The sequence below is a fragment of the Vidua chalybeata genome, chromosome 27, assembly GCF_026979565.1.
Source record: "Vidua chalybeata isolate OUT-0048 chromosome 27, bVidCha1 merged haplotype, whole genome shotgun sequence".
NCBI lineage: Eukaryota > Metazoa > Chordata > Aves > Passeriformes > Viduidae > Vidua > Vidua chalybeata.
The window spans coordinates 3,386,606-3,401,828 of NC_071556.1; the positions used below are offsets into that span (position 1 = coordinate 3,386,606).

At 38.6% G+C, this 15,223-nt stretch overlaps 1 protein-coding gene across 6 annotated transcripts in view; it reads left to right on the forward strand.

The window, feature by feature from the left end:
• The window catches only part of EPS15L1 (epidermal growth factor receptor pathway substrate 15 like 1), a 42,324-nt gene that overhangs the window by 199 nt on the left and 26,902 nt on the right, over positions 1-15,223 (forward strand). For 3 of the 6 annotated variants that reach the window (XM_053965763.1, XM_053965766.1, XM_053965768.1), the window contains exons 2-15: positions 4,254-4,295; positions 4,508-4,597; positions 4,833-4,880; positions 5,539-5,634; positions 6,576-6,638; positions 7,463-7,588; positions 9,067-9,126; positions 9,466-9,702; positions 10,253-10,410; positions 10,863-11,019; positions 11,752-11,814; positions 13,351-13,436; positions 13,794-13,866; positions 14,367-14,528. In XM_053965763.1, coding sequence (XP_053821738.1) covers positions 4,254-4,295; positions 4,508-4,597; positions 4,833-4,880; positions 5,539-5,634; positions 6,576-6,638; positions 7,463-7,588; positions 9,067-9,126; positions 9,466-9,702; positions 10,253-10,410; positions 10,863-11,019; positions 11,752-11,814; positions 13,351-13,436; positions 13,794-13,866; positions 14,367-14,528 — 1,461 coding nt within the window. Of the gene's footprint in view, positions 1-40; positions 62-4,253; positions 4,296-4,507; positions 4,598-4,832; positions 4,881-5,538; positions 5,635-6,575; positions 6,639-7,462; positions 7,589-9,066; positions 9,127-9,465; positions 9,703-10,252; positions 10,411-10,862; positions 11,020-11,751; positions 11,815-13,350; positions 13,437-13,793; positions 13,867-14,366; positions 14,529-15,223 lie in introns of those variants that run through there. The other 3 variants (XM_053965764.1, XM_053965767.1, XM_053965769.1) reach the window with 3 other exon arrangements.

Here is a 15,223-nt window from a genome sequence, read left to right on the forward strand (position 1 = left end):
TGGGATTGGCGCTGGCTACAGGCCCTGTGCCCGGGAGGGGCTCGGCCCGCGGGGAATGAGGGTCGGGGCGCGGCGGGCAGCGGGACCCGGGCGGGGCAAGGGCGGCCAGCGGCCCCCGCCGTGCCCCGGGGGCCGGGGCGGGCGCTGCTGGGGGGGCCGCAAGCGGCGCCGGCGCCCTCCCCTCATGGAGGCCCTGGAGCTGCGTCCCTGGGGAGGGGCTGAGGGTCTCCCGGCGCTTCCCCACCCCGAGCCGCCGGGATTGCCGTGGGCCGGGGGTTTGAAGGCGAGAGGGCTGGTGCTCCGCACGTCACCCCGTTTTCCTGTTGGTACCGGGGGGGGTTTGATGCCGCCTGGAACTGCTGAGCTGTTGTGACAGGGTGCCGTGCCCGTATGGGGTGTTCAGGACGTGCGGGGACAGCGGGAAGGGGCTGAGGGATGAGCGGGAGGCGTTCGCCTGCCAGGAGGAGGAGAAGCTTCTGCAGGGCAGGGTTCAGGACGCGTATCCCTGACCCTTGGGAGAGGCTGTTTCCAGCTCTGGTGGAATGCTTGGGATCCCTGGCTTGATTAGTGTTGTTACAAGTTTTTTGATTGATTTCTCACCCAAATAATTCAAGCCTAAGCAGTGTGATCGCTGCTTTTTATTTTCCACGACCCTGTGAAGAGAGTCAGTTTACATATTTGCTTTAAAGCAAAAGAAAAGCAGCACCACCCCACTACCTTCAATGTCCTGAAACCAAACTATTTTCTATGTGCTTAGGCCAGTCAGGCATTCTGAATGACTCCTATTAGTAGTTCAGATTATTTAAATATATCGATTTCCTTTTAATAATGATCTTTGAGTTGTGATACTCTAAACATTTATCTCTCAGTGGAGTTATGTGGTGCTTGGATAACATAACTTAATGTGTGTCTTACTAAGAACATGTACTTGCTGTTTAGCAAGAGTCCTGATGAACATTGGTTTGATTAAGTGAACATATTCAGAAAATCTGAAAACATCCATGTACACACAAACTGTTATCAGAAATTTTCAAGTGATTAATGTGGTGCAAAATATGTAAGTCAAATATACTCTGGATGTGAAAGGGTTTGTTGTTGTTAAACTTCAATAATATATAGGTAAAAATCAAATAATTATCAAATACTTACTTTAGAAATCCAGTTTCTCTATTGTTTAAATTCTCATTGATCTTTGAGAGACTGCCATCAATGGTATTCCTTTTGATAGAAAATGCTGTGTTTAGGGAGATAAAGATCACATTCTGTAAACATATCAGTTATTTTTATAGTATTTTCCAACTATTTCAGTGGAAGCATTGTAGTTCTAAAACTTGTTTTTGTATATTGAACTGTCAAGAGTAATCTAGCTGTAAACAGAATTTCCTTTGAAGTAATGAACTTCCTCCTCTAATAGCCTCAGTTTTGTGATTACTAAGGAGATGTGTGCTAATTAGAGTAAATGCCAGAAATGGAATTAGACTGAATAGGAGAGGGTACATGTGTTGTAACATTGAGGCGTGTCCACTCAGAAAAATATAAAATAAGACTGTTGATACCAACATATTAAGAGCTGCAAACAGTATGGGTAATTCAAGCAGCTTGAAATATTTTTATCATTAATCATTTATCATCATAATAATTTATTTAAAATAATTAATGTGATCCAGAGCTCTTTGTGACCCCGAGATGACCTCAGGAAAGAGAATTAATTGTTCTGGTGGCAGGAGCTTACTCGTGCCTTTTTGCCAGACCTGCTCGAAGGGACTTGGAGCCACATCCATGCGTGTGCACTGCCTGCCACAAACGCAGCGTGCGGATCTGCTGCGAGTGTGCAGGCTCACGACTTCAACTTCTGAACAAGAAGGCAACTTGGAGATGAAGCAACAAGGCACTAGGGCTCTGAAGGGTCTGTTTGGGGGATGGTCTAAAGCGTTGGTCAGAGGTGTTTTGGGGAGTATAGAGCAGGCAGAGGAACCACGGGGTGGATAAACTGTTAGTCAAACTGAACCTCTCTAACAGGTTATGCTTTGACATCATCAGCTGTGTGCTCTTCAAAATTTTTGCCTCTGCCAGTGTTGACAATCTTGGGTTGGTCCTTCATGAGCAGATGTCACCAAATGACAGAATCCTCTTGGATGATGGTGATGTCATCACGTGTGGTGATGGGTAGATAGGGAGCTGTGCTATTTCTATCACTTGAACCCATTTTGTCTGCTCTGCTTCATCACAGAGATGCAGTCATTTAGGTAAATCGGTCAGAAAAGACTGAATCTTTGCAAAATTCTGCAAGTAGACAATTGATCTTGAAGTGCTTTCCAGCAGAGCTTGGGTGAATAATTTGCTGTAGAAGAAATTTCACAGCATTGAAGCACATCAGTGTGCTTCCTGCCACCTCTGCCAGGTAAGTCAGCTCCACATCATGGCTGACAATATCAAATGGGGGTGACAGGAATCTCTGCTGATGGGATGAGATCATTCAGTCCTGCTGCTGGAGCCGTTTGCTCTCTATCTTGGTACGAATCCAGTCTCTGCATGCTCTAGGTCACTCACTGCATCACTTAGAGGAGCTTGTAGTTGGTGGTTGACTCTCTTGTCTGAGCTTTCTGATAAACAAGAGGTGCATAGTTTGGTGATAGTTGGCTGAAAACATGCTGGGTTTTATTCAGAGTGGAACAGGCTATTTCCGACTTCCACCTTTTCTCTGAATGATGTGTTTCCTGCTTGGACAGGAACACAATGCTTATATGTGCTGATCATTTACGTGCCAGCACAAAGAATAGTCAGATTTATGAGTTATGTGTGCAGCATCCTTCTGAAATCCTGTCCGCCATCAGGAAGAGCGAGAGATTCCAGAGGGTGCTGATGTTGGAAAATGCAGCAGCTTTTTTTCTGATGGAAATAAGTGATGCTTAGGAAATTCTTCTGGAAATGCAGGATTTTTCTATTCAAATAGAGCTATAATCTTCAGAGAGTCAGTGTTTGCTTGTGCTCGGTTCGGAGAAATTAGTTATTATGGATAGCTCCTTAAATGAAGAGTTAGCATGTTTATTGTAAACTCACAGGAAGGTTCTCTTGGCATAAAATACAATTTTCTTGTTCTTGATTGGTCTTTTCTTTCATTATGTTCCTGCCTTCCTTCCTCTCAGAGTAAGCAGAACATCTGGAAATCCATGAGGAAGACAAGGAGGAAGGTGACATCTGGGAGGGGACATAGTAGTGATGGGACTTAGTGTGAAATACTCCTCTTCAGGTGTCTAACTGCTGTCCTGGAGAGTGGTTGTCCCAAGCAGGTTTTGTGACATCTCTGTGTTTTGCTCATTAAACTCTTTATTGGGTTGTTTTTTTGCTTTCTTTTTAAATCCTCTGAGTGGTCTGAGAACTGACTTGGTTTTGACCAGATTGGTTTTGCTGTTGGCATTGAGGCTGAGGAGAACAGTGTGGGGGGATAACCTGCACAGGGCTAGAACTCATGTGGCAACTCTAGGAGGTGTGTGAGAAGAGAGTTTTAGAAGATGATAGAATGCATCTTTTGGCATTCCAGCTGCCATTTGCTTGGAATGTCAGCAAGAGGAACAGGGATCTGCTTGTTTAGTGCACTGAAAAGGCAGGGCTTCCCTTGGGTCTGCAGCTTTCGTGTAATGCAGTGGTTACACCAAGTTCAAATCCTCCAAAAGCACTGTCAGGGAATTGTGAGAGTTGTTAATTTACCATTTATTTTACATATATATATATATATTCATATTTATTTGGGTTTTTTTTTTGTTTTTCTGTTTACTCCGTTTCAGTTTAAGATCCTAGTCTTGAAAATGTGTTAACAGAGGCACAGGGCTCTGTGTGTGTGTGTAATTGTTAGCTGAAAATACTCTAGAAGGATGTATATGGTTCAGGGGGTGGTCAGGTCAGCATTGTGTTGAAAGCTTTGTTATCAGTCCTTCTCATACTGAGATCTGAAATACTTCAGCAAATAATTCAAAGCTGTTCTTCAAAACCTTATCCCTATGTAGTGTCCCTAAGTAAAAGTGTGAGGAGAGGTAGGAATCCTGATGAATGAGAAGCTCTAAGAGATGACAGTACTCTGTGGTCTTGGTGTGCATCACTGTTATCCACACTTAAATTTCAAGTGTCCAGTTTGTAACACAGCAAATTAACACACTATTTTAGGTTTTCAGTAGGAGTAATACACAAAGTGCTGTATGTTTCTTTTCCTGTTAATTCTGATGGTTGTTTATTGTGTTTTCTTAATTGTGTTTCAGTTTTCTACTGGGAATCCAATATATGAAACATATTACAAACAGGTATGTTCTTTTAAAAAAGTAAAAATAAAGTGCAGTTTCTTCTTCCCCAAGATTTCCTCCTCTTTCCCATTGCAGTGCTAAAACTGTGTGAATTCTGAGTGGTGATATAGTTTCTGTAACAATTTTTGACCTAGAGGCAAGAGACATTGAATTTCTTAAATCTGCTTTCACAACAGCCATGTTTCAATTAAATGTTAATTTTTCTCCTTCAGGTAGATCCAACATACACAGGGAGAGTTGGGGCAAGTGAAGCTGCTCTGTTTCTTAAAAAATCTGGTCTCTCTGATATCATCCTTGGAAAAGTAAGTTGAAGGAATTGGATAATGCAGTACTTGTCTGTACACTTCTTTTAGGTGAAAAAAAAAATTAAAAGAAAATTTGGTTTTTGTGTAACATTTTTGTTGTTAACTCGACAATTCAGTAACATTGTGTGTCATTACTTGAAAGCTGAATGAACACTTTAAGAAGACATGCAGTAGAAACTGTTGAGCTGTTTTCTTTGAAATCCACAGCAGCTTTTATTTTGTATCTCCACAGATATGGGATTTGGCTGACCCAGAGGGTAAAGGATACTTAGATAAACAGGTAAATGAAATGTTCATGTAGACTTCCTGTATTACCTTTCCCAGATTAGCCTTGTTTCAATCAAGCCCCAGTACCACTAGTAGTTATCTTTTTCAGGGTTGAGTTTTTGTTTACAAGGTGAGTTTTTTCCCCAGCACTGCTCATATCCAAGTATATTACTCAGTGAGGCTGCAGGAGAAGTTTGTTACTAATTTTCTGTATCTCTTTTGTTTTGTGAATAATCAGTGTGTGTACTGTGTAGGTACACAGTCACTGAGTCACAAATGAAAACTGTAATTTGATTTTAGGAGACTTTTGTGCATGTAAAAATCTAGCATTTTTACTATAAATGGCTTGGAATACCAAATAGCAAGTTACTTGTAGATACAAAAGAACTCTTTCAAAACATTACTAACTTTTAAGAAAAAACTGTTGTATTTTAATTAGGAGAGAGTTCTTCATAAAAACTAACTTCCACTTTTCTCCTCTTTGTTTCCTGTTACTGTAAAATTTTTCCTGACTCATCCTTAAAAGGAAAGGGGTAGTTGCCATTATGGGGCTGTAAATGTGAGGTTTCTTTTTTACTGAGTTGCACATATACAGTGTTAGTAAAAATGGTAAGTGGGTTATTTTTTGTGATTGAAACTGTTGTTTTAATAGACAGCACAATTGTTTGTAGGGTTTCTACGTTGCGTTGCGCCTTGTAGCATGTGCACAGAACGGCCACGAGGTAAACCTGAGCAGTCTGAATTTGACTGTGCCACCTCCTAAATTTGTAAGTAGTATCCACTTAAATGCAGGTATGTGTTGTATGAGAATTAAGGCTTCAGTTGGAACGTTGGAATGATCTTCTGTTTTGTAAATGTTACGGTTCTGGGGCTTCAGGCTGCTGTCAAACAGTTCCTTAGGACACAGCAGCCAGGGCTGCCCCAGTTCTTGTCATGCTGAGTGACAAGAAACCAGCCCCTTCCTGGACTGCAAAACCAAAGTGAGTTTAAGTCTGGTCAGCTTGGTCAGGAAGGGGCCATTTTTGTCTCTGCCAGTGTTGACAGTCTTGGGTTGGTCCTTCATGAGCAGATGTCACCAAATGACAGAATCCTCTTGGATGATGGTGATGTCATCACGTGTGGTGATGGGTAGATAGGGAGCTGTGCTATTTCTATCACTTGAACCCGTTTTGTCTGCTCTGCTTCATCACAGAGATGCAGTCACTTAGGTAAATCGGTCAGAAAGACTGAATCTTTCAGTCTTGTCATGCTGAGTGACAAGAAACCAGCCCCTTCCTGGACTGCAGAACCCAAGTGAGTTTAAGTCTGGTCAGCTTGGTCAGGAAGCTGATGTGGCTGAACTCTTAATTCATCTAAAAAAAGGAAACAAAAAAGATTATTTTGGGGCTGGGTCAACAGGAATGAGTAGTAAAAGGCATTGCTGCAGCTTTGCCCTGCACTAGGTGCTGCAGAACCTCTTTGGCTTGTGTTGGTTCTGTGTTTGGATACTGAGTGCATCTACTGGATGTCCTTACCCAAGCCCTGTAATGCTATAAAATGAGTGTGACTTCTGTTTAGGTACATGTGCAGCCTATTTTCCTCAGTGTAGTTAAACTTAATGTCTATAACCATCTCAAACTTAGTGCAATTAGTAAGTACTAGAGACAGAAGTATGTATATTTATCTATTTATATATATATATAAAAATAAATTTTTTTCTCATTTTTAGCATGACACTAGCAGTCCTTTGCTGATGACACCACCCTCAACAGAGACTCACTGGGCTGTTAGGGTAAGTGTAAAAGAGAACACATTCCATCCATTTTTTAGAAGTAAATACTTTTCTTGTGTGTAATTTTCCCAGTGAGAGAATTTTGTATCACATGTATTTCCCATTTCAGAAGTCCTCCCTTTCTGTGCAAACCTGTGCACAATAGAGAACACCAATGTGTAGTTTTAGATATGCAATAAGAATTAAAACAGCCCCTTGACAACCACTGGTGGGATGTTTTTAAGAAAATTAATTTTAATCTTCTGCCTGGATTTCTTCCAGAATCATACAATTAGTCACTTTGTTTGTATAAAGGAACCCCACTGGGAACAGCAAAGTATTTCACCACATCCAGTCTGAACTATTAATTTAAAGCTTGAGTTCCTAGTTTCTAATTAGTATTCAATGATACAAACAATATGTATAATTTGGAAAAAATAACTTCTGATGCATATGTGGAGATATTTATATTTAGGTAATTTTCATCTCCAAACATTTCCAAAAGGTAGAAATTTAATTTAAAAACTTGTAGTTATGTGTACTTTAAAGTGGGAAGAATAAGTTTTAGTTCTACGGAGTTTATCAGAGTTACTTTAAAACAGAAGCACACCTTGTCTGCTGCATGGGAAAATCTCCCAGCTGTTGTAACCTTTAGATTTAGGAGCTTAATTTCAAAGCTTTCTCTATGGGTTTACATTTAAATACAGTACAGTGGCACTTGCAAGAAAGCTTGGAAATTTAGGATGAATACATTACTGACCAGTCTTAATTTCTTGAAAGATCTCATTTTCATTACTCACACAGACACACTTTTTTACTTATTCAGACTATTTCTTACCAACTAGGTGGAAGAAAAAGCAAAGTTTGATGGTATTTTTGAAAGCCTTTTGCCAGTAAATGGTTTACTTTCAGGAGACAAAGTAAAACCAGTACTGATGAATTCAAAGCTACCTCTTGATATCCTTGGAAGGGTAAGTAAGTTGTTCAGATTTAGCTACTCTCTATATAAGTTCTTGTAGTTGCAATGTTAAAAATGTAATTTATCAACAGAGGTCAGGATTGCCTGAGATTTTGCATCATGTACTTGCTATAAAACAGGAACATTAAGACTCTGAAGTCTTCCACTTAGAGTAAGAGTAGTAATTTCATCCCTAGAGTAGATTGGCTTCATTGTCTCTCTAGTCATTTAAGAGCTGGAAATTTGATTTTGGTTGATTAAAAACAAGAAAAAGCTTTCCTGAACCATAACAGCTGTTAGAACATTAGATTCTAGTGTTTCATCATTTTTACAAATATGAGTTATTAGACATACCATTAAATCCATCCTTTGTACAGGAGAATACCTTAAAACATCCTCCTTTATTCATAGTGCAAATTGTCAAGTTGGTTTTTCTTTCATCTGTATTTATAAATACTTCCAAGGTCTGAGTTTTGTGCATCCACTGTATATTTGCAAGGGAAGCAGACCTTAAAGTATTTTTCTGCCTCCATTAAAAACACACTCTTTAATGCTTTAATATTGATATTTCTGAGTACATTCTGTGTAGGAGTTCTGTCTGTCTCTTCAGGAAGAAGTGCCTCTTGCTCTGTATTATCTACAAAATCTAAGTATGATTTGTTTTAATTCTGTACTTGAGTGTTGTGAAGTCTTGAAAGGCTTTGGATTTTATCTTGTTATTGTCACAATAGAAATCCAGGAAGCTTTTGCCTCTTCCAGAAGAGTTTGTGAACAAGATAAGGCACTGAGGAAATGGACAAAGGACTAATCAAGGAGTTTAAATTTGTCAAGGGTCCAGTGATAAAACAGAGTTCTCACAATTGAGCCTCAAGTCTTGGCTTTTTGTGGACTCTACTGTCTCCAGGTCATATTGATGATTAAACAGTGCTGTGTTGGAGTTCACAAAGTTTTGTATTTCTCTAAATCTTCTGCAAGTTTTATTGACTGTGCCTCACCTAATAATGAACTAAAGCTGATAAATGCTTAAATTCTCTCCAACAGGAGATTCAGGGGGCCAGAGGGAGCTGCACATAGTTTCAGTTTTTAGTAGAAAACCCTAATCATCTAGGAATGGAATAGGAATGAGAGATGTATTGAATTTTCTGTTGAACTTTCTTGTGAGGAATTTGAATGATCTGCTAGCCCACACCCTCTGGGCAGTTCTGAAAGTCACCTCTGAATGCTTTTACTCAGCTTGATGACTCTGTAATTGCATCATAGAAAGATGAAAAACCTGCCTGTGTTGCAGCCAGAATTTGTTAGAGCCAGTGGTGATTCATGTGGCCAGAAAATCTAATCCAGCCTGTTTCATCAGAGAATGTTTAGATAGGTAGTATAACTAAAGTGATCTTCACCAAAATCTATGAGGAGTCTTTAGAGGGCATGTTAATACAATGAATTCATAAAGTGTAACTTGGTCTGCAAATCATTTTTTAATCTTAATTGCTGTAGGTCTGGGATCTCAGTGATATTGATAAAGATGGTCACCTGGACAAGGATGAATTTGCTGTGGTAGGTTACTTTAAATTCTCAATTCACTGCCTAGTCTGTCTGTTGAAACAAATAGCTCATTTCTTTCTCAAGAGCTTTGCAGCTTTCTATGCTACATTCATCTCTTCTAATCTAAATTGTTCACATGGAGCTATTTAATGACCTTCCTCAAATTCATCTACTGACTCTTGGCGTGTGTCAAGATTAAACTTGTTGGAATTACATTCAAAATTAATGGTTCTGGTTTGCATTTCTAGTCTTACTGTCTTTGTTTTACTAATATGTAAATGACTGACACAGGAAGATCTTGTTGCTTTTTCTAATAATTGTGAATGTTATCTGACCTTTTTGCCTTTGCAGGCAATGCATTTGGTTTATAGAGCTCTTGAGAAAGAGTCAGTTCCTTCACAATTGCCCCCTTCTCTCATACCACCTTCTAAAAGAAAGAAGACATCGGTCTTTCCTGGTGCAGTTCCTGTTCTCCCTGCAAGTCCTCCCCCAAAAGACAGCCTCCGTTCCACCCCATCCCATGGCAGTGCCACCAGTCTGAACAGCATAGGGAACTTGTCTCCCAAGCACAGCATCAAATCAGCACAGGTACATACCTCTCTTTCTTGTTTTTGTAGAGTTGTGTATTTTTGTAAGCTGTAGGAAAAATAAATACATTTTTTTGATTTCTGCCTCATGTGTTTGGGTGATTTAGGTGGAGAGGGTGAAATGAGAATGGTAAGACCTGGAGGAACATTGGATGAATTTTAATCAGTGACCACAAGGTAGCAAATCTTAGGGGGAATTTTCACTTTATGTAGAAAGTGAAACCATAGAAAGGTTTTGTTTGTGTATCTGCTTTAATACCAAAGAAATCATTAATCTAAATCTCCTGCTATTAGTGTGAGGACTTTATATGCCTAGTTGGGTCTGTATTTCTGAAGAATTAATGCTTTTCCACTGATGAATAGCTCTTTATCAGTGTTTTTATTCACATAAAAAGTGTGAAGTTAAACCATGCCGTGAAAATACTTATTTACTAGTCAGACTGGAGTATGCAAGATATTCAGCACATCCAGCTCTGGATAATGTCCTATATACTCACTGTGTTCATAAAGCCTATTTCTGTTCTTTTGAAATACCAACCTTTATTTTGCAGCCAGCTGTGAATTGGGTGGTCCCAGTGTCTGAAAAAGTACGATATGATGAAATCTTCTTAAAAACAGACACAGACATGGATGGGTTTGTGAGTGGCCAAGAAGTAAAGGACATTTTTATGCATTCAGGTCTATCTCAGAATCTCCTAGCACATATATGGTAAGAATTCCATACCAGCAGTATTTTTGTAACTTTCTGATCTGGGAACTCAGATTCAGAATGTGATCCTAACATTAAAAAAATGCCAGAACCAAACAAAAAATCCCAACTTCTTTTACTTATCCACATACTGCAATATGTGGGCTATATGGAAAATGAAGAGAGAAATAAATACTCCCTTTGCTTTTCTGGGAGGGGGGCAATAGGTCAGTCTGTGAATTGTGATTGTCTTTGAAGTTCTAGTGCTCTGAATATTTTCTCAGAGTAACACTACTCTATTCAGTTAAATATGTCTAATAAAATACTGCACTGTTTATGGAAATCTGACTAGAATAAGTAAGCTCTGATGAGGATGAACCAAGAAGAAATTACATGTATATATGCATTTCTGGCTTTTTAGTAGAGCAGAAATAAGATTTTCTTGTTTGTAAGTATGATCTATTTTTTATCAGGTCTTTGGCAGACACAAGACAGATGGGAAAGCTCAGCAAAGACCAGTTTGCACTCGCCATGTATTTCATTCAGCAGAAGGTCAGCAAAGGGATTGATCCTCCACAAGTGTTAACTCCAGATATGATCCCTCCCTCAGACAGAAACACACCCATCCAGGTAAGTCAGCAGTTTGTTGTAGATAACACTGAACTTATGTGCTTTAAAAGTAATGGGCTTTGAGTATGAATTTTATGTGAGTTTTTTTTTTTTAGTAATATGATAAAGAATTGCAAATATTTTTTCTTATCGCCTCTTACAAAATTCTTTTAATGTTTGAAAAGATAGCTATTTTTTAAACAACTAAGATGGTAAGTAAAGAAAAATGCAGTAAAATATTCCATAAACCAAGGAGTAATAATGCTGGAAGAAATCTAGCATAAAAAATAATCTTTTGTCATAAACAAGGTTGAATCAGGGAACTTGTAACAGCAAATATTAAAAGCTGGTTGAGCAGCCTGTCCCTGACTGTGATCAGCACCAAATTCCTCCCATGGAAACATAAAGTTTTTTAGTGGCTAAATGAGGAGTGATGACTTCCTAGTTTCTGGGATTCATCCTTTGTAGCAGTCCACAGTCCTGTATCCATCACTGCTAATACCACTTTACTGGAGATCCTTTGCTGACCCTGCTTTGTTCCTTTCCTTGATAGCATGTCAGTGCCTTTCTGAAACTGAATTGAAGAAATACTTCTGCCATGTCACTACATTCACCTTTTCTGTAAATTATACTGTGTTCTTCTTTACTTTTATTTGCTTTCCCTAACCAGAAACCTTTGGAACTCTAAATATATTTTAATTATTGCTCTTGCTATGGTCCTCCTAAGGTTTTTCCTAAATCCTTTTCCTATAGACTCTATCAGGTTACTTGACCCCTGTAGGATCTGAGATCTCAGCACTAACAGAAATGCGGCGGGTGAGTAACTGCAGTGTCCAAAGGAATGCACATTTCTAATGTTTGCTTTTTGTAACTTCAAAGAAGTTTTTATTTCTACACCTTTGCCTGTCTCTGCTCTTGAGTTCTGTGCCACTTGCTCTTGGTGTGGTGATAATGTCACAGCAATGTGAAGTGCCCAGCACTGGCTGCCAGCCTGGTGATGTTCCTTCCTTCAGCAACTGGAGATGTGTTGATCTGGCAGGAGGTTCTTGGGACAGGCAGCTCAGTGCTGTTGAAATTACTCCTGGACTAGTTCTCAGCAGCTGTGAGCAGTAAATACATCTTGGTGTGAGAGCTTTAAGCTTCCTGCTATTTTCAGTTAATTGCAATTTTTTTTTCCATGTAGTATGTGTTTAGCTGAGCATAAGCTAAAATAAACTGTATGCTATTGTGAGCTTAGTTAAGGGACTCTTATCCTAACCAGTGCAGCAGCTCATTTTAATTTATTTCATAGTCATGTTGGGTGACACGTGGCTGTGATCCTGTCCAGCATTCAGTACAGGTCTCTCAGCAAATCTGTACCTGGCCTGACAGTATAAAAGTGATTTTTGATTTGAAGAATTGAAGAATTAATCTGTATTGTTGTTATTTGTGATTACTTAATGGCATATTACCAAAAAGTGAAGACTATCCCTCAAAAGTGAGGACTTATTTAAATTATTTAAACTGTATATTCACCTATTGTTTCCACAAAAATGTCACATCTTACTCTGCTGGTCTTGGCTTGTTGGTTGGGTTCTTGTTTGTTTTTTAATATTTAATAAAGCCAAGCTTTCTATGGTTATCACAGCAGTCTCAAAGTGAGTGAAGCAGGCAAACTCTGCATTCATATATATATATATATGCTATATAAAAGTTATAGGTCTCCTGGTTTATCATACTAGCAGTAAGTTCAGTGCTGCAATTTTTCCTCAGTTGTGTTTTTTTTTTTCAAAGAACTTTTTTTTCAATTGCTTTTTTTCCCAAAGAGCTATCCTTTTTATAATAAAAATATAAAGCCAACCAGTTTTGTACCTAATGCTGACATCCTTTCTTATCTAGAAGGCAGAGGATCCCCTCTGTATCTTCCCTGATCTATGCTTGAATGAATGTAGAATTTCCTCCAGGAAATGGGGTGTAATTGCAGAAATTGCCATTGATTTGTGACAGGGCTCTAGAAGACTGGAATTACAATCTGATTTCATTAAGTGCCCTGTAAACTTTCCTATTGACTATAGCAGAACTGAGTTTTAGGTTTTGAATTTTAATTCTACCACAGTCTGCAATTTCCCTGTTGGCATTGTGCCTGGCCTTTCATTGCTGTGTGTTAAACAGGCATATTAAAAATTCTCCTTTCTCATGGGTAGAACTGTGTGGCATGTTCCTTGCTTGTTACAGAATAATTTGATGTCTCTTATGGAGTTTTGCAAATGGAAATAATGAGGATTTTGTATCCCACCTCTGTCCTCAGCCTTTGTTAAAGAAAGAGCTTCTGTTACAACTTGACATTTTAATAGATTGTTTCATTCTTAACAGGATAGTGCAAGTTCTGTTGGATCAGGAGAATTTACAGGGGTGAAGGAGCTGGATGATATTAGTCAAGAAATTGCCCAGCTGCAGAGGTAATAGTTGTGGACTGTTAAGGAAGTCTTGGTGTAAATAACTAAGTCTGTAGTACTGATGTGTCAGTTTATTTTCTCTTAGTCATTTTGTCATTATTTGTTGCTGTAATTGGTGCTGAATTTCCTAGTGGTACCCTACAGGTCTATCAGGTGACTTCAGGAGATTGATGATGGGCACAGATGGCATTTTTCAAAGAATAATTGATTCCTATGCACCTTTTCTCCTTTAAAAATACATGAGAATACGGGCTGGCATTTTTATCTGCATGGTGTTTCCAGAATAATATTTAATTGATTTTTGCATGTGTGTTGTATTATTTAACTAATCACAAATACATGTTCTTGTTTATCTGACAGAGAAAAATATTCTCTGGAGCAGGACATTAGGGAAAAGGAAGAATCAATCAGACAGAAAACCAGTGAAGTTCAGGTAAAAAACATTTATCATCAATAGTTTCCATGTTAATCTAAGTAATATGTGGCAGTTTAGCATTTTTTCTGTCATTCTATCATTCTTTCTCTCATTCTTTCTTTCTTGGGATTTTCCTCTAACTGGCAGAAAAAAATTATTTTACTGTTCTCCATCAGAAATGTTTTCATCTGATGCTGGCTAATATAAGCATAGTATATGTGAACAGTTTGAATGTCTTTTTTGTTAATGTTTAGCTAACATGTAATTTAGGAAATCAATGTTTGGAGAATATTGGTTTTGATAATTAGGACAACTCAATGCCATGTGCTCTGTGTCACAGTCCCTTTTCTTGTGAGCAGTGATTTATTTCTTGATGTCTTACACAAGTTCCTGCAGAAACAAAATAAGCCAATGCAGGGTGTAGCCTATATGATATAGAAAATATTCTGAATTTTGCTAAGTTGTCTTCCTTAAGACAACAGCTAAATATGAGTTACAAGTTGTGGAATTTTCTTCAGGAGCTGCAAAATGATTTAGATAGGGAAACAAGTAACTTGCAAGAGCTGGAGGCTCAAAAACAAGATGCCCAAGACCGCCTGGATGAGATGGACCAGCAGAAAGCCAAACTGAAAGATATGCTGAATGATGTAAGGCAGAAATGCCAGGAAGAAACACAGGTGGTAAGTGGATGTTAATTCTGGACCTGCTCAAGAGTAAAATGCCTTCTGTTGAAGGAAATTCTATTTATTTAATGAATAAACTTTCTTTTTACCATAAATAGCAATTTTTACACAAATACAGAGGTCCAAGAGAGGATTTTGCTATCCTTAATACCTTCCATAAAGGTCATAAAAGTTGAACCCGATGATCTCCAGGGGTCCCTTTCTACAGGAATTACTGTTCTGAAAATATATTGAACATTTATTCAGCCTAATAGGGCAGTTGAAAATCAGTAGTCCTAACCCATGAGACAGTCCATGGCAGTGGTGCTGGTGTTGATCACTCTGAATATCATCAGGATTGAGTTTTCAGGTGGATGCAATTGCCAATAGAAATAGGATGTTACCTCAAGGTAGAAACATCCTGTGTAAGGAAGTCACAGAAGAAAATGTATAAGGAAGGTTATAAGCAACTCTGTAATTTTAACTCTTAAAATCAACATTAAACTACTTGATAAATGTTTGAATGGGACCAAATTCTGAAGGTGAACATCTAGGAAACAGCTTTACCTTTATAAGTAGTGGGATAGTTCTCTGATTTAAAATAATATTTCTAGGTTTTATTGAATGTGCTTTTATCAAGGATTCTGTGTAAGAGCAGAAGCAGCATAACTTCATATTAAGTTCTAAATATTTTCCCTAGTAGTTGATAGGTT